Source organism: Podarcis pityusensis (assembly GCF_964106645.2).
Source record: "Podarcis pityusensis genome assembly, chromosome: Z".
Classification (NCBI taxonomy): domain Eukaryota; kingdom Metazoa; phylum Chordata; class Lepidosauria; order Squamata; family Lacertidae; genus Podarcis; species Podarcis pityusensis.
In genome coordinates, this window is record NC_138044.1 from 7,156,540 (window position 1) to 7,174,879 (window position 18,340).

Sequence of the window (18,340 nt, forward strand, 5' to 3'; positions counted from 1 at the left end):
AATCAAATAGTATAAAATGATAATGCATACAGTTCCATGTTGTCTTAGGAAAAAACCCCACAGTGTTCTTCATCCAACTAAGTTCTACTCAGAGTAATCCCACTGAAATTAATAGATCTTAAGTTAGTAATGTCCATTATTTTCAATGTATTTATTTAACAAAATTTATGCATGGCTTGACTGTATAAAGTTGTTTTCAAGAAAAATGTATAATTATGATTAAAATACAATTATAGTTAAAAACAGTTAAAACATTTTTTTTTTTTTTAACTAACAGCAAGGAAGGAAGGAGAAAGCCAATAGTGGCTATACTCTGAGTAGGGCTAACATTGGATACAATAAATTTTGTTTGGTAATGCCAAACCTTGTTTGGATATGGCAACCTTGACATGGTAGGATTTTTTTAGATTCTACAAAGTCAGTCTCCTAATGATTGTTGGCAACCCTTGGTATAGCCTGTAGATCTCCATTGCTCTCTTAATCGGCAACAGTATGAAGCATGTTCTTGCTTAAGAGACCTCAGTATCACAATTGCAACTAATTGCTTGCTCTCTAAAGGCTGACGACTGTGTATAGCATACATATTTCAGTGTGTTTCACAATATTTAAAATCTCATTTTATCCTTATACAGTAGGCTAGATTGTGTGTACATAATTTGATAAACACTCTGTAGTGGGCTTCATGAAGAATCCCCGCCCCCTTGTCTTCTGGCTGTGCCAGAGGTTGAGATCTTCTACCCAAGTGACATTTCCTAGAATGTGGGAGCCAGTAGTGTTTTTAGCCTTAAATACTTCAAGGGCGAGATAGCCATTAATTTCACCCAAGCCAGCTCTATAACATAGCCTGTCTGGCAAATAAGAACAGGGATGGCTCTAATTTTTAGCCTTTTTATCTTTTATTTTAAAATGTATTTTATTATAGATTAATAAAAAAGGTGGATCTAAAATTTCACAAGTCAGGGCTTGTCCACATTTCTGCTCATCTTAGAAAGCATGGGTCTGAAAGGTTTTTTGCTTGTCCTGTGCAGTCTCTGCATGGGTGCAAGAGGTTTTCTATTTGCTTTGCCACTTTCCCCTGAAAAACCTGCTCTTTACTGCTGAATTGGAGCAAACAGGTTTTTGCAGATTGATATTTGCTCCAATTTAGTGAAAAAAGCGAAGGATTTCCCAGGGAAAAACAGTGGGAGAAACAGAAAACTGCTCAGCCCCATGCCTAGAAAGCACAGAACAGGCAGAAAACCTATTGGACGTATGCTTTTTAGGCATGGGGCAAGCAGAAGTGTGGATGAGCCCTGAATCAGAGCAAATGTCAATCTGTGGAAAACCCAATTGACCTTTGCTCTGATTCAGCAGTAAAGAGCGAGTTTTCCCAGGGGAAAGCAATAGGACAAGCAGAAGTGTGTATGAGCCCTTTGTGAGGCAGACAGGCAGTGAGTGTCCTCTAACCCCCAAACAAGAAACACTTTAATATATTTGCCTCTTCCCCTCTCTCTGAGCTCCTAGCCCTGCTAAATACCATATTTTTCACTCTAAAAGACGCCCCAGACCATAAGACGCATCTAGTTTTTGGAGGAGGAAAACAAGGAAAAAAAATATTCTGAATCCCAGAAGCCAGAACAGCAAGAGGGAGTGCTGCGCAGCGATCCCTCTCGCTGTTCTGGCTTCTGGGATAGCTGCACAGCCTGCATTCGGTCCATAATGACGCACACACATTTCCCCTTACTTTTTAGGAGGGAAAAAGTGTGTCTTGTAGAGCGAAAAAAACTGTATCTCATTCAGGAATTCAGTCTGCGTGTGTGGTCATTGAGCTGATGCTTCTCCAAACACAGGCTCCAAAAAAATGCCACCATATGGTCACTCTCTCCCAACTATCCTTGATAATTTGAGTACAGTTCACATGGTTCACAACTGGTTACAAAATGGCTTTCCTCTGACTCTCTTTGGAGACTTTGGTTCTCTGTTAAATGGTTAGGTGTGAGGTAGGCAACCTGCATCAGCATAGAGCTGGCACAGGATGCCATAGCCAACAGCTTGAGACAGGTGCCTTTGGGATGTTTTCTATACCCACACTCAAAGCCATGCCCTGTCTTCGGGGGAGTTCATTGGTTGAGTCAGGTCATTGTGGTAATACCCCTCCTTATCTGCTCCTGTTGGTTGAGTTGTCCATCATGCCCTTGGCAAAGATGGTGGATCTTCTGCATCCCTTATTGGTGAGGCAAGGGGCAGGCCACCTCAAAATGGATCTCCAAACATCCAAAGGGTGAAACATATTGAGGTACAACCCAGACATTTAGGATGGGCACCCATGCCTTAGGTTGGGGAAATGACTTGAAACTATCAGATTGGGGGCTAGAAGCCAGACATGTAGAAAAGTCATATGATCTCATAAAAAAGACTTTTTGGGGGCAGGGATCAAATGTCTATTAAACAATATAAAAATTTATATAAAACAACACAACACTTACATAAAAGGATGGAACTCCTGATAAAAAGGGGGCAGGGCTTCTCCCACTTTTTGTGAAGACAAAAAGCATGCCTTCTATTCTTCTCAAGTCAGTGCATTAAGAAAATAAGAAGAAGCTTGACTGTGTATATTGACAATGTTTATTTTGATTCATTGGCCAAATCTATTATTTACTGGTCAGATGCTCAGCCTGACCTACATCTCAGCACAGTTTCCATCACTCTTTCCAAGAGATTTTCACATCTCTTCGTGGTTGCTTGACCTTATTGCTTCCCTCCCAACCAACTTCAGTAAGGATGAGCTCTGTCAGGTTAAAAATTTCTTTTGGTTCTTGGTTTGGAACAGAGGTCTCTTAAAGGGGCCAGTCCTCAGTACTACTTACAACTGAAAGCAGCTTTTGTGTCTTTAATAGCTCTCCATTCGGTTCAGTCCTCTGCCTCCTTGGCTTGAAGTGATTAAGATTTCCATGGGCCAGGGGGCGGCACTTTCATTTGCAGTTCTCTTGCCAAGAAGCGTGGAGGCTGCACTTCTGCGTAGAATAATAAAGAATTTTTACAACAGTAAAATACTTTAATGGCAGTTTAAAGGGCCACTGTCAGCCCCCAGAGGCCTCTTTCCTTTTAACCTTCTTCACAGAGTAAGAGGTGTGCGCCAAACATTTTCACAAGGCCTTTCATTTTGCTTTTCTTCTTTGGTTTTCCTTACCTGTACAGTTTCAAAATCGCCAGGAGCATGGATCTTACAATGTCCAAAAGCAGGAGACTTTGGGGAAAAGGTCTGGTAGAGAAGACTGTGCCAGGGACTGGCAGGAGGTCAAGGAGAGAGGGGATTTGTGGGCAGAGGAAGAGAAGAGTGAGGAGAATGATCTTGGGGAAGGTGCCAGTGATGCATAGGGCTCCATGCCACAAGTGAGGATAAATCTTCCCCTGTCACCAATTCCTTCATTGATGCCTGCAGTATTTGTGAAGTGATTGCCGGAAGAGGCAGAAGAAGTGGAGCAGGAGCCAGAGGCCAGTCAGCAAGAACAAGGGAGAAAGGAGCAGGTTCAGGAATTGAGGAAAGAGCCTTCAGGGATCCCTGAACTCTTAGAGGCTACTATGTCTCCAGAATCCCCTGGAAACCCACCCATCCCTGCTGTCTCCCTGCTTGAGGAGGAGTTTAGAGCAGTCTCTGAGAAGGAGCCAATGGTTACTCAAACACAACACAGTCATACCTCGGTTTAAAGATGCTTTGGGTTAAATCTTTTCAGTTTGCGTCCCGCGGTGACCTGGAAGTACCGGAAAGGGTTACTTCCGGGTTTTGCCGCTTGCGCATGTGCAGACACTCAAAATGACGTCATGCACATGCACAGAAGCAGCGACTCGTGACCTGCACGTGCGTAGATGCGCAGACGTGGGTTGTGTTCTGCTCAGGTTGCGAATGGGGATCCAGAACAGATCCCGTTTGCAACCAGAGATACCACTGTATCTTTTAAGGGATGGTGGTTGGGGATATTCTATTGCTCCAACTATCTGAGACTCGCACAGATCTTCAGCAGTGGCTTGCTTAGACAGCTGACTAGCGAATAGCTTTGTTGTATATCACTTGTGCATTAGGACCTGATTTAACCAATAAAATGATAAAAAGCAAAAGTCCAGTGTGTTGAACCAAGGTGAACTATTCTTGAAGCTCTGTAAACACCATCTTGGTTGTCAAGATAACCCCACGATTAATTGGTAGTTGTTGTGACAATGAGCTAAGATGTGTTTATATTCACTTGCTTTGAGGTTGTGCTTATCTTTGGGCTTGGGGTGCTGGGCTCTGAGCCCAGAAAGGGGAGCTATCTGTGAGACTTGGGAATTTGTCCCTTATGCCCTCATCTGGTCAGGTGAAGTGATGGGTAGGCCTGGCCAAAGTAACGTCTGCTGCTTTGTGTATAAAGAATGTAGGCATGTTTGCTTGGGTTCAGACAAGCCATCTCTTTGCTGTGGTGTCCGTCCCACATCTGAAAAGGCTTGGAGACCTGGCAGACTGCTTTGCTGTAAGTCTAGACCTTCTTTAATAAAGCACTAGAACTGATCACTCTGACATTTGGACATCCTTCTTTGGTATTCCTACTTTGGTGTAACCACTCCCTCGAGCCCTCCTTTGGGCCTGCAGTTCAGAAAATCCATTCACTTGTCCCCGTTGGTCTGGTTGTGTTTTGGGTCAGACTTGTTTTCTGGGCAACTGTTTGCCATGATCACTAGCACTAATCCTCAATTTCATTCTCTGTAGGTGGGATTGGATTTGGCCGTGCCAAAGGCAACTCTGGCTCTGAAGCAGATGATGAAACTCAGTTGACCTTCTACACTGAACAATACAGGAGCCGACGACGTAGCAAAGGTGAGGAGGGGAGCAAATTTGATTTAATGGCTTAGGCCACAATTGGTGAAGGTGTGTGATGCAACAACGTTGCTGAAGCTATATGTATGACTGGATGGTTGACTGCCTGGGAAACATTAAATAATTTGATAAAGCCTAGGATCTTAACCATCATGCAACCCATGGGCTGTATCCAGCGGCAGTTCCAGTGAAGGCTAGTCCACTAGGGCGAATGGGGCCCTTCCCCACCAGCCTCAGTCTACCCTGGGCCGATGCCCACCTGCCTGCTTTCCTACTTACAACCCACCCAGTAGGGTGGCACTACTGCTGGTCTCCCTGCCTGTCACCCTTCCAGTCCCAATATGCACTATCCTGCACTGGCAAGTCCTACTCAGAGTAAGCCCATTGAAAATCATAGATATGACTAATTAAAAAAACCAGTGCAGCAAGGCAAGGAATTGGCTTGGTTGACCACCTTGTCTCCTTCTGCGCTACTTTCTTTCTTCTTGCAGGGAGATTTATTTTAATGTGTTTTATTTTACCTGAAGCAGGTATCTTTCACATTGAAGTGATACAATCCACTCTATACAACCAATGGATTGCACCACCTCATTTTCCTGTATGTGTAGAACAGGCTATAGGCAATTCTAGAGCAATGCGAGAAAAGGAGAGCAGGGGAATCTCCCAAGTTGTGTCATCTTTCCATTTTAGCAGAGTTAGGAGGCTTGTTCTTTCTCTATTATTTTAAAGCCTTAGTTTCAGAGTGTGTCCCACACTTGCTTCCCTCCCCACAAAAAAAAGTTCTAATCTGCATTTGCATTCCTTTATTTTTGTGACAAGAGGTGGTTTTGAAAAATGAGTGTGAAGAAATAATGAAGTTGCAGGGTGCTTTGAGCTCAGGAACGAATTACTGTTTTGTGTGATGGCATCTGTGCTTTGCATTCACTATCTGTACTTAAGCGTAGCAAGATGCAGGATCAGAAAGTTGCCTCTACTATCCTGGGAAAACACAGTGAAATTTATTTCAGTGATTAGGTGTTGGCATGCATAGGAATATGTTCGTTTTGGGGCAAAGCTGGCTCAGTGGTTGCACACTGGATCAAACACAGGTATAGTTCGGAAACAGACACATGCTGATGGTGCACCATCTTTCATTTTGGAAAGTGAGAATCATAGAATTGTAGTGTTGGAAGAGACCCTAGGGTCATCCAGTCCAACCCCCTGCCATGAAGGAAACTAAACAAAACATCAATGGCCGATGGCCTTCCAACCACGACTTAAAAACCTCCAAGGAAGGAGAGTCCACCACCTCCTGTGGGAGTCTGTTCCACTGCCAAACAGCTCTTACTGTCAGAAAGTTTTTCCAAATGTTTAGTCGGAATCTCCTTTCTTGTAACTTGAAGCCATTGCCTTGAGTCCTTTTCCTACCCTCAAGATCAAGATAAAGCAAGCATGCTCCCTCTTCCATGTGACAGCCCTTTAGATATCTGAAGATGGCTATCCTATCTCCTCTCAGTCTCCTCTTTTCCAAGGTAAATATACCTAGCTCCTTCAACCATTCCTTATAAGGATTGGCTTCTAGACCCTTGATCATCTTGGTTGCCCTCCTCTGCACACATTCCAGCTTGCCAACATCCTTCTTAAATTGTGGTGCCCAGAATTGGACGCAGTATTCCAGGTGTGGTCTGACCAAGGCAGAATAGAGTGGGACTATTACTTCCCTCGATTGGGACACTAAACTTATGTTGATGTAGCCTAGAATAGCATTAGCTTTTTTTGCTGCTGCAATACACTTTTGACTCATGTTAAGCTGGTGGTCCACCAAGACGCCTAGATCCTTTTTACATGTACTGCTAGTAATAGGGTTGCCGTATTTCAAAAAAGTGAAGATCTGGACAGGTCTCTCAGGGGAAGTGGTGGAGCAAATAGAAGTGCTGACAAGCCCCGAGGGAGATTCAGGATTGTATCCAATCTATCCCAGGATAGATCTGACCCAGGATGATCCAGGACCAACTCAACCTGGATCTGGGCCCCAAACTGATTCAGGGTCCTTGCACAGTTTTAATTAGTATTTCAACCCTAATTAAACATGCAGTTGGCTGGGGGAGGGGGGAGAATGAGACACAAACAGGCTGCATCCTTCTCCATCTCTCCTCACTGCCAGACCTCCCAACTTTTGGATTGTCCTGGGTTGGATCAGTTCCAACCTCAACCTAATATGGCTAAAACCCTGGTCCATCTGAATTTACCTGATTTGGTTCAGGAAGGACCTATGATTTGGTTGGATCTGGCGCACAGCTTTAGTAGAGGAAACCAACTATAAATGAAGTGTTCCTGTTCAGGGTCCAAGCTTTCCTTCGCCTTCCAAGCATTCTACTACTCCTTTTCCCATGCTTCATTCCCTGTCCTTTTCCATTGTAGTTATTGAAAATTTTCAGTTCTTCCCCCTCAGTTCTCCCCCAATTTACCTAATTTCCCTCTTGTAAATTTTGGGATTATCTTGGCCATGCTGGTGCTTCACTCTTGCTTCTTGGTGCCCCCTTTTTTGATACAATCCTGTTAGCTGGCCCAATAGGTTTTGGTACTTGAGGCAAACCACAAAATGCCCCCCTTGCCAGGGCAGAAAGGTCACTGTAGAGGCTGCATGGGGGGAGGGGGAGGCTTCTGAGGAGGCAGCAGATCAGGCATTCACTGTGACCGTGGGAAATATATTCCTTGGAGGCCAGATCTGCTGCCTCTGTAGATCCTGCCTTCTGAAGCAATTGCCTCACCTTGCCTCATTGATGGCATTATTAGATGTGAGGGGATGGTAGTGATGAAAATGACATTGAAGATCAAAGTCTTAATTACAGGGCCAGCTGCCTCCCCCTTAACTCGCCATTGTCCTTTGCTCCTGGTCGTTTTTTCTGTATGTCCCAGTGAGTCTCTTGTGTAGGCCATTGTCAAAAATGGCCTGTTTTGTTTTGATATCTTTGCCACTTTCCCTTTATGGAAGAATATATCTATATCTCATCTATTTCTATTTCTGTATTGAACTCTGCTTATCCCATGTGCAAGGGAGATCACCAGTTTAAGAGAAAACGGTGGCTTTTTTAATAAACATAATAATTAGAACTGCAGCTGAGAACCATAATTGGGTGAGCTTCTAATTCCTACTAGGGAAAGCTGTGTCACCAGAGACAGCTAATTGTTAGTGATGATGCTTTCCTTTTGATTTTTATAGTGGGCCTCTTGTCACGGTTATTTGGAGTTAAATGGCCATTAAGGGCAGTGCAAAAGTGTCTCCAGCCCAGATGAACCATAGCAGGACAGAGGACAATTGTTAAACATGCTGCAGTGCCTTTTTTTTTTCTTTTCCAGTGCTTATTGGAGTGGATCTGGTGGTTCATCTTTAACTCTGTACATCTCATTTTATGCTGTATCATAAAGCAGACTTTCTGCATGTGAAGCACATCTCTCCTCATTTGATTTTGGGGAGAGAGTTCCAGTGTGAGTAATCTGAATTCAAGGTTAACCCCTGAGGTTAATAAATTCAGTGGCCTTGTTAGCATGTCACACTCAACCAAGGATAGCATGGGAGCTGTCCAGTTACTGTTGGATTCGAACTCTCATCAGTCCCAGACATCATGGTAAATGGTCAGGGATGATAAGAACTGTAGTCCAGAATAACTGCACAACTCAAACAAGTTGTGTGTTTTTTTAAATCAAGTAGTTAAAATAATAAGTTCATATTGGGCTTTATTTAATAGCCAATTCGTTTAACAGCAATTCATTCTTGTACTTTCTCCCGCTGAAGAAAAGAGTAATGAATACTCCTCACATTTTTGCTTTAGTGGATGTGTTTTGTTCTTCCTCGGGATCCTGCTGCTGTTGTCTAAAGGCCTGTTCTTCACTTGTTGGCTAAAAGCCTGTTATTCACTTGCAGGAAAATGGGGTAGGCGAATAAGAATGGACATTGGCAATAACCACCCCAGGCTGCAGGTGAAATAAAATGACTCCCCTATGTAAAACTCCTTGCAAACAGAAGTCTAGCACGTGATAATACAGATTATTTATTTATATTGAATTTATATCTGCCAAAGCAGTTCAGGGCAGCAAACACACTCATAATAAAACAATTAGGAGGGGAGAAGCATTCTTTTAAAAAGTTGCAATAAAAACAATTTCTGAAACCTTCTCTCTTCATTCCAGTGATCTCAGGATTGCCGAGAACAGTGTCCTTCAGCCATCAAATGTCAATAATGAGAGGAGGGAGACAGATGCACCTCATCAGGGTCTCACCTGCAGATTGTAGTGTCCAAGATAGTTGATATAAGGGAAGGTGTTCTTTAAGGTACTTGGGTCCCAAGCCATTTAGGGCTTTTGTATGGTAGCACCAAGATATTGAATAGGGCCCAGTAGTTTACAGGTAGCCACCACAGTGCTTTCATGACCAGTGGCATGTTCCCATCAGGCTGCCTCACTTATCGAACTAGCAGCTGCCTTTTGCACTAGCTGCAGCTTCTAGACTTCAAGGGCTGTCCCACAGACAGCACACTGCAGTAGTCCAGACAGGAAGCCAGCAGGGCATGGAAAATAAAAACCAATCCTGGTCCAGAAATGGTCATAACTGGCAAATCAACCTAAGCTGTGCCTAAGCACTGCCATCCACACAGACTCTAGTGACAATTGGAACCCAGGACTACTCTCTGACTATGAGCCTTTTCATAGAATCATAGAATCATAGAATCATAGAATCATAGAGTTGGAAGAGACCACAAGGGCCATCGAGTCCAACCCCCTGCCAAGCAGGAAACACCATCAGAGCACTCCTGACATATGGTTGCCAAGCCTCTGCTTGAAGACCTCCAAAGAAGGAGACTCCACCACACTCCTTGGCAGCAAATTCCACTGTCGAACAGCTCTTACTGTCAGGAAGTTCTTCCTAATGTTTAGGTGGAATCTTCTTTCTTGTAGTTTGGATCCATTGCTCCGTGTCCGCTTCTCTGGAGCAGCAGAAAACAACCTTTCTCCCTCCTCTATGTGACATCCTTTTATATATTTGAACATGGCTATCATATCACCCCTTAACCTCCTCTTCTCCAGGCTAAACATGCCCAGCTCCCTTAGCCGTTCCTCATAAGGCATCGTTTCCAGGCCTTTGACCATTTTGGTTGCCCTCCTCTGGACACATTCCAGTTTGTCAGTGTCCTTCTTGAACTGTGGTGCCCAGAACTGGACACAGTACTCCAGGTGAGGTCTGACCAGAGCAGAATACAGTGGCACTATTACTTCCCTTGATCTAGATGCTATACTCCTATTGATGCAGCCCAGAATTGCATTGGCTTTTTTAGCTGCTGCGTCACACTGTTGGCTTGTGGTCAACCAAGTTTGTGGTCAACCAAGACTTCTAGATCCTTTTCACATGTACTGCTCTCAAGCCAGGTGCCACCCATCTTGTATTTGTGCCTCTCATTTTTTTTGCCCAAGTGCAATACTTTACATTTCTCCCTGTTAAAATTCATCTTGTTTGTTTTGGCCCAGTTCTCTAATCTGTCAAGGTCGTTTTGAAGTGTGATCCTGTCCTCTGGGGTGTTAGCCACCCCTCCCAGTTTGGTGTCATCTGCAAATTTGATCAGGATGCCCTTGAGTCCATCATCCAAGTCATTGATAAAGATGTTGAATAAGACCGGGCCCAAGACAGAACCCTGTGGCACCTCACTAGTCACTCTTCTCCCGGATGAAGAGGAACCATTGATGAGCACCCTTTGGGTTTGGTCAGTCAGCCAGTTACAAATCCACTGAGCGGTAGCATAGTCAAAACCGCATTTTACCAGCTTCTTTACAAGAATATCATGGGGCACCTTGTCAAATGCCTTGCTGAAATCAAGGTAGGCTACATCCACTGCGTTCCCTTCATCTACCAGGCTTGTAATTCTGTCAAAAAATGAGATCAGGTTAGTCTGACATGACTTATTTTTCAGAAATCCATGCTGACTATTGGTGATCACAGCATTCCTTTCTAGGTGCTCACAGACTGTTTGCTTAATGATCTGCTCCAGAATCTTCCCTGGTATTGATGTCAGACTGACTGGGCGGTAATTATTTGGGTCCTCTCTTTCCCCCTTTTTGAAAATAGGGACAACATTTGCCCTCCTCCAGTCTGCTGGGACTTCGCCTGTTCTCCAGGAATTCTCAAAGATGACTGCCAGTGGTTCTGAGATCACATCTGCCAGTTCTTTTAATACTCTTGGATGCAGTTCATCTGGCCCTGGAGACTTGAATACATCTAAACTAGCCAAGTATTCTTGTACTATCTCCTTAGTTATTCTGGGCTGTGTTTCCTCTGCTGAATCATTTGCTTCAAATTCTTCAGGTCGGGCATTGTTTTCTTTATCGGAGAAGACTGAGGCAAAGAAGGCATTGAGGAGTTCAGCCCTTTCTGTGTCCCCTGTTTGCATTTCACCATCTTCTCCTCTGAGTGACCCCACTGTTTCTTTGTTCTTCCTTTTGCTACGAACATACCCATAAAAGCCTTTTTTGTTGCTTTTAACCTCTCTAGCAAGCCTGAGTTCATTCTGTGCTTTAGCTTTTCTGACTTTGTGTCTACACGTGCTGGCTATTTGTTTGAATTCCTCTTTGGTGGTTTCCCCCCTTTTCCATTTTTTGTACACATCCTTTTTTAATCTTAACTCAGTTTAAAGTTCTTTAGATAGCCACCCTGGCTTCTTTAGGCACCTTCCATGTTTCTGTCTCATTGGTATTGCCTGACGTTGTGCTTTTAGTATCTCCCTCTTAACAAACTCCCAGCCATCATGAACTCCCTTTCCTTTTAGTATTACTGTCCATGGGATCTCACCCAGCACTTCCCTAAGTTTTATGAAGTCGGCTTTCTTAAAGTCAAGAAATGGAGTCCTAGTATGCTTGGCTGCTCCTTTCCGCTGTATAGTAAACTTCAGAAGAGCATGATCACTCGCGCCTAATGATCCTTCCACTTCTACCCCACTAACCAGGTCATCAACATTGGTTAGGACCAGCTCTAAAATGGCTGTTCCTCTTGTTGCTTCTCCCACTTTCTGGACAATGAAGTTGTCTGCAAGGCCAGTGAGGAATCTGTTTGACCTTATGCTCTTGGCTGAGTTTGACATCCAACAAATATCCGGGTAATTGAAGTCCCCCATTACTACTATCTCCCTTCCTTTTGCATGCTTGGCCATCTGTTCCAGGAAGGCATCATCTATGTCCTCCGTTTGGCTTGGGGATCTATAGTAAACTCCCACAATGAGGTCATTGTTATTCTTCTCTCCCTTAATTTTGACCCAAATGCTCTCACTTTGACTTTGAGAGTCTTGGATCTCTTCACAGGTATACACATCCCTGACATATAACGCCACTCCTCCTCCTTTCTTGTCTGGTCTGTTTCTCTGAAATAGATTGTATCCCCCCATTATTACATTCCAATCGTGGGACTTATCCCACCAGGTTTCAGTGATGCCTTTTATGTCATATTTAGTTTGCTGTACCAAGAGCTCAAGCTCATCTTGTTTATTTCCCATGCTTTGTGCATTAGTGTACAGACATTGAAGTCCATTAATCATTCCCCCGTGTCTCTTATTTAAGGATTTTTTCCTCCCACCACTAGGTCTGCGTGCTGTTTGCTCCATTTGGTCTATGACATTTGGATGATCATCTTCATCAATTGATAGACTCCTACCTCCAGGAGCACTGTCTCCCTCCCCCACATTAGTCAGTTTAAAGCCCTCCTGATGAGGTTTCTGAGATTTTTGGCAAAAACATTTCTCCCAACCGTTGTGAGGTGCAGCCCATCGCTTGCCAGAAGTCCATCTTCAAGAAACTGCAGTCCGTGATCTAAGAATCCAAACTGTTCCTTTTTACACCATTTGCGAAGCCAGCTGTTCACTTCCACTATTTTCCCCTCTCTCCCTGGGCCACGTCGTTCAACTGGGAGGACAGATGAGATGACAATTTGTGCATTTAATTGCTTCAATTTCCTGCCCAGAGCCTCGTAGTCTCTTTTGATCTTCTGGAGGCTATTGCTTGCAGTGTCATTGGTTCCCACATGAACCAAGAGGAAGGGGTATTTGTCAGTGGGTTTTATGATTCCTTGCAGTCGTTCAGTTACATCTTGGATCTTAGCCCCGGGGAGACAGCACACTTCCCGAGACATCTTGTCAGGCCCACAGATCACTGCTTCTGTTCCCCTCAGTAGGGAATCCCCTATCACCACTACACGCCTCCTCTTAGGTTTGGTCAGGGTTCTTCCGTGAGCTGTCCGTTCCAAGGTTGCCTGCACATTCCCTGAGGACTGACTTTGCTGCTCGTCTTCATATACCTGATCGACTGTAATGAGGGAGAGATCCTCAAATGGAGTCTGCTCTTCGTCTTCCATGCTAGGGGAGAGGACCTCAAAGCGATTGTGTATTTCTAAACAATCAGAGCGAACCCTGGGCCTCCTACTTCTTTGAGTCACGTTTCTCCATATATCTGGCTCTTGTGTTGGTGAACTAGCCTCCTTCTCAGGGGAGTCCCCTGTCTCCTTGGTGGAGACGGTGTGCTCTGTTGCTTCCAAGAAGAGCTCCAGCTCTCTAATTCTTTGGAGCGTAGCTACACGTTCCTCCAGTTGCTGGACTTTGTCTTTTAAGAGGGCAACCAACATGCAATTGCTGCAGGTAAAGCTGCCTGCAACCTTTGGCAAGATGGCAAACATTGCGCAGGAACCGCAGGCGACTGCAGCTGTTCCCTCCCCCTTCAAGAAGAGTTCACCCCTCCCAGAATAGGTTGTGCAGTTCATTCCCAGACACAGGAAACACCCACTGACTACACCTTTGTCTTTGCAGGATTCAGCCTCATCTCCCACTGCTTTTGTATAGCTGATAAATAGCATAAGGGACAGTTTATACTCCAATTCCTTGCCTGCTTTTCTGTTTCTAATGGATTTTTGTCCTAAGGGACATTAGGAAGTACCACCACCACCTACAGTCTGAAGTCTACCACTTTATTCTGCTGCATATAACACCAGCTATAAGTCCTAGTTTATTCATACCTTACGTTGTAGTCATCCGTTTGGCCCCATTGTTACTTGTGCCGGTTTGCATTGTGGGAGCGAGTATCTAGGTCACATAAGTTACCCACATTCATGGCTCTATGTGGTATAGTCAAATATGGTTATCTTGTGGTAGCCTGAAGGGACCCTTGCCATAACTAGTGCCCCCCCCCTTGAAACATCCAAGTTTTTGACCGTTTTGTTCTGTTCCAGGGCTGTGCCCGCATTTGCTTCCCTCTCACTGGACTGTGTGGCTGTTTTCTTCACCATTATTTGGTAGTTTCCTTTTGTCAAGATAACACAGTGAGCTGAAGCATCGCTTGCTCTCTGGAGAGCTGTATTATTGCCTCATAAACCAGCACTGCCATCCCATTATCGCCTAATTAAGACCATGGGGATTTAGGTTCCTCTTGTCCAGTGATAAGTTCCACGCCTTACTGATATAAGGAGGTTCTGCTGTTGTTCAGAGGCTTGCAGTGGATATCACCAGTATATCTTATTTTTGGGAGGGGTTCGGGGAAAGAAGACCTTTTTTTTTAGTCTAAAGGATGTCCAGCTCTTTCCCCTAATTTGCAGCAATCTTTAATGGGAATTCAGGGGAGCCCAATTATCTGCCTCAATTTTGCATCAGCCACTGTGTGTGTATCTCTCTGACTCACGGAGCCTTCCGAGGGCTGTTAGAGAAAGACGAATCCAGGCTTTGATCTGCTTCTGTATTTGGTGTTTAAAACAAGGCCTTTATAAGGGAAAATTAGGTATTTGGAATCTGTTACATACACAGAAGCCTGTCTTTGATCCTCACACGCCTCTGGAGGCAACAGACACTTATTATTTCAAAGCAAAGCAAATGAGATGTGGAATGAAAAATTTAGGTAGTCTTTCTCCTCTCTTCTCTTTCCCTTCCCTTCCCCTTCCCCCAAAATGTACATAGATGCTAGGGCTAAGTAAACAAGGTGCATCATAGCAGGAGACACGACACTGGCTATAACAGCAGTAGTGGGTGGGATTTTTGGGGGGCGGGGGTGTAGATAGAAATTTACAAGTTCCCCTTCCTCCATTGCTATTCTTTGGACCTGCATTTTATCTACCTTTCACTTATTTATTTAATTTATTGTAAATAGCTTCCTGTAAAATCTCTAGAAGCTATTTCACAATAAGAAACATCAGCAATGAAAACATTTCATTATATACACAGTTAGAACAATTTCATTTATATAGAACTATTTCATAAATAAAAACAATTTCAAATGCAGTACAGATACAGACTGCCACAGGTACACACACACACACACACACACACACACACACACACACCTTTGTTTAAAAGATTTGTTGAACACGGTGTTCAATTGGTGCCAAAATTACAATAGACACAGCGCCTGCCTGATATGCAGGGAAAGGACTTGCAAAGAGTCTTCCACTGCCTCCCGCAGTTTGGTCAGACTCGTTTTAGTAGCTTCGAGAACACTGTCCAACATCTCGTCCTCTGTCGTCCCCGTCTCCTTGTGCCCCCAATCTTTCCCAACATCAGGTCTTTTCCACGGAGTTTTCTCTTCTTATGAGGTGGCCAGAGTACTGGTGCCTCAGCTTCAGGATCTGTCCTTCTAGTGAGCACTCAGGGCTGATTTCCTTAAGAATGGAGAGGTTTGATCTTTTTGCAGTCCATCGACTCTCAAGAGTCTCCTCCAGCACCATAATTCAAAAGCATCAATTCTTCGGCGATCAGCCTTCTTTTTGGTCCAGCTCTCACTTCCATACATCACTACTGGGAAAACCATAGCTTTAACTATACGGATCTTTGTTGGCAAGGTGATGTCTCTACTTTTTAAGATGCTGTCTAGGTTTGTCATTGCTTTTTATTTGGGACAGTCACTGATTATTATCTCTGCTGCTCTAAAATTCAGCAGTGTAAAGTATTATAGATATAGCGGGAAGGGAGAAATATGAATATAAGGGAAAATTAGAATAGGCAGTCTTAATGGATGAAGAAATAGAACCATGGAAGGGGGAAGGGAAGTCAAGGATTAAATGTACGGTTATATTCAGTGAAATGTAAAACACTTTAATGAAAAATGATAAATACAGTTATAAAAAGGAGGGAATTGAAAGACATGTACCCACCCCCCACAAAAAATATGTTGTTGTTTAGTTGTTTAGTTGTGTCTGACCCTTCGTGACCCCATGGACCATAGCACGCCAGGCACTCCTGTCTTCCACTGGCTCCCACAGTTTGGTCAAACTCATGCTAGTAGCTTCGAGAACACTGTCCAACCATCTCGTCCTCTGTCGTCCCCTTCTATTTGTGCCCTCCATCTTTCCCAACATCAGGGTCTTTTCCTTCTCATGAGGTGGCCAAAGTATTGGAGCCTCAGCTTCAGAATCTGTCTTTCCAGTGAGCACTCGGGGCTGATTTCCTTAAGAATGGAAACTCAGTTAGGCATATAAGGCATCAAATCATAAGTGTTTGGACAGGGTCAAATGGTCATTTCAGCTAACCTTCAGGTTGTATCCCTCCTCATATTCTGTTTTGGCTGTCTTTGCACCCAAAAACAACAACTCCTGCCCCACTACATAGTTTAATTTTGTCCTGCAAAAACCAGCTAATTGCATTTTTTAGTATTATGGCATCTTTTAAAACCAAGTCACAAATGGATCAGTTGCTATATATCCCTAGAACAAGGTGCTGAAATTGGGAGGGGGGCACACAAACATGAGAAATGGATAGGAATCAAAAGAGTTTCAAGGTGAGAGTAGTTTTTTGTAACTGAGTTATATGGTTGTTACATTATTGAATAGCTTTAGTCTTCCATGAAGTGTGTGTGCGTGTGCACGCACATGCGTACGTGCTCACATAGGAACATAGGAAACTATACCTAGGCAGACCATTGGTCCAGTCACCTCAGTACTGGCAGCATTGATAGGACCAGGTTCTCCAGTGTTTTGGACAGGCATATTTGGACAGAAGTTGAACCAGGGGTGCTCTGCATTCAAAAGAGGCACAGTACCATTGAACTATGGTCCATATGAACTATAATGAAATAAAGAAAATGTCACCTTATTCTGAGTGAAGCCACTGGTTCATCTAGCTCAGTGCTTTTAGCACTGCCTGGCAGAAGCTTTCCTGAGCTGCAGACAGGAGACATTCCCAGTCCTACCTGAAGATGTTGGGATCAGACCTGGGACTTTCTGCATGCAACACATGCATTCTACTGGAGCTACAGCACCCTCTCCCCACAAGTGATTGTGGACTCACTTGGGCTTTTAATCTTACTTTCAATTTTGCATTAGAGAAGTATATATAGGAGCCAGCTCTTAGGCGCCATGGGGGCTTTGGCTCCCACAATAAAATATTTGGGCCCCCACAAAGTTGATGGGCATTCCCATTCAGCTGGTGTGTGCACTGCATCATGTGATTATGTAAGGTAGGGCTCACCTGGGCCCCCATAATATTTTATCCAAGTTGGCACCCCTAGAAGTACACATTGCGATTTGGATCAGGATCTTAATAAATTCCCCCTCCCTTCCATATTCCTGAGGCTAGTGTGTGGCATAATACACTACTGTGCCACAAACATCAATATACCTAACTATCCCTTTGTTCCTGCTTTGAGGAAACAACATTGCCTCTGCAGTTTGTAATCTGATCACCAACTGAGGACAGCAAGGGTAGAGAGCTGGAGTGGTGGTGGGCACACAAATGGTAATCCCAAAAGAGCATCCTCGGCAAATCTCAAGGACCATAGTAATATATGATAAGAGAAGATAGTTCTTCAGATATAGGTCTTTAATAGGATCCTGAGTGGATATTTTACAGTTATGCTCAGTGTGCTGCTGCCTGCCTTGAGCTTTGGGGATGAACCCTGGCCATAAAGTAGCTCTACATAGGAGTTCCAGAATAATGGGTGGTACAGCAGTGTTAAGTAGGCTGGTGACTGAGCTGATATCTCTGTGTGGTATCTTTGCTTGCAGCAGTATGAAAGGCAGTATGGAATTGATAAAGTTGCTCCTTAGCTGATGAGATGCTTCCCGCTACTCTTCAGATGACTTGATAAGTGGATAGCACGTAAATCTGAGCTGAGGCATCTGCTCAAATATTTCCTCAAAGTTCCTCTTCCTTCTCATTATTACAAAAGCTGCCACAGTGCTGTCTTGATTCTACAGGAGGAAGAAATTGGGATAAACATTAAGTTGGGGTGCAAATTACCAACTGTTAAAAGTGAGTCCTGCATGCTGCTGAGAGACTAGAATTCTTTCTCTTGGAGGAACCAAAATGTCACAGTAAAGTTTGTAGCTCTGGCATGGGGTGGGGACCACATCCCCTTTGGGTGGTCACATGCCATCAGTGGTGTGGCCAGAGGCAACAGTGGGTAGAGCAAAAAATGCAAATGTTGCCTTTGTACAGTACAGTGCAGTGGCTTAGTTTCTACACACACTTTCACATCCCTTTCTATCCTCCATCCAGACCAGCAAGAGGCATTATCAGACAGGGG

General features: G+C 44.0%; 1 protein-coding gene across 4 annotated transcripts in view; it reads left to right on the plus strand.

Moving 5' to 3' along the window:
* ASTN2 (astrotactin 2) overlaps window positions 1-18,340 on the plus strand; it is a 704,920-nt gene that overhangs the window by 309,582 nt on the left and 376,998 nt on the right. For all 4 annotated transcript variants that reach the window (XM_080990791.1, XM_080990792.1, XM_080990793.1 and 1 more), the window contains one exon: window positions 4,721-4,828. In XM_080990791.1, the coding sequence (XP_080846917.1) occupies window positions 4,721-4,828 (108 nt within the window). The remainder of the gene's footprint in view (window positions 1-4,720; window positions 4,829-18,340) is intronic.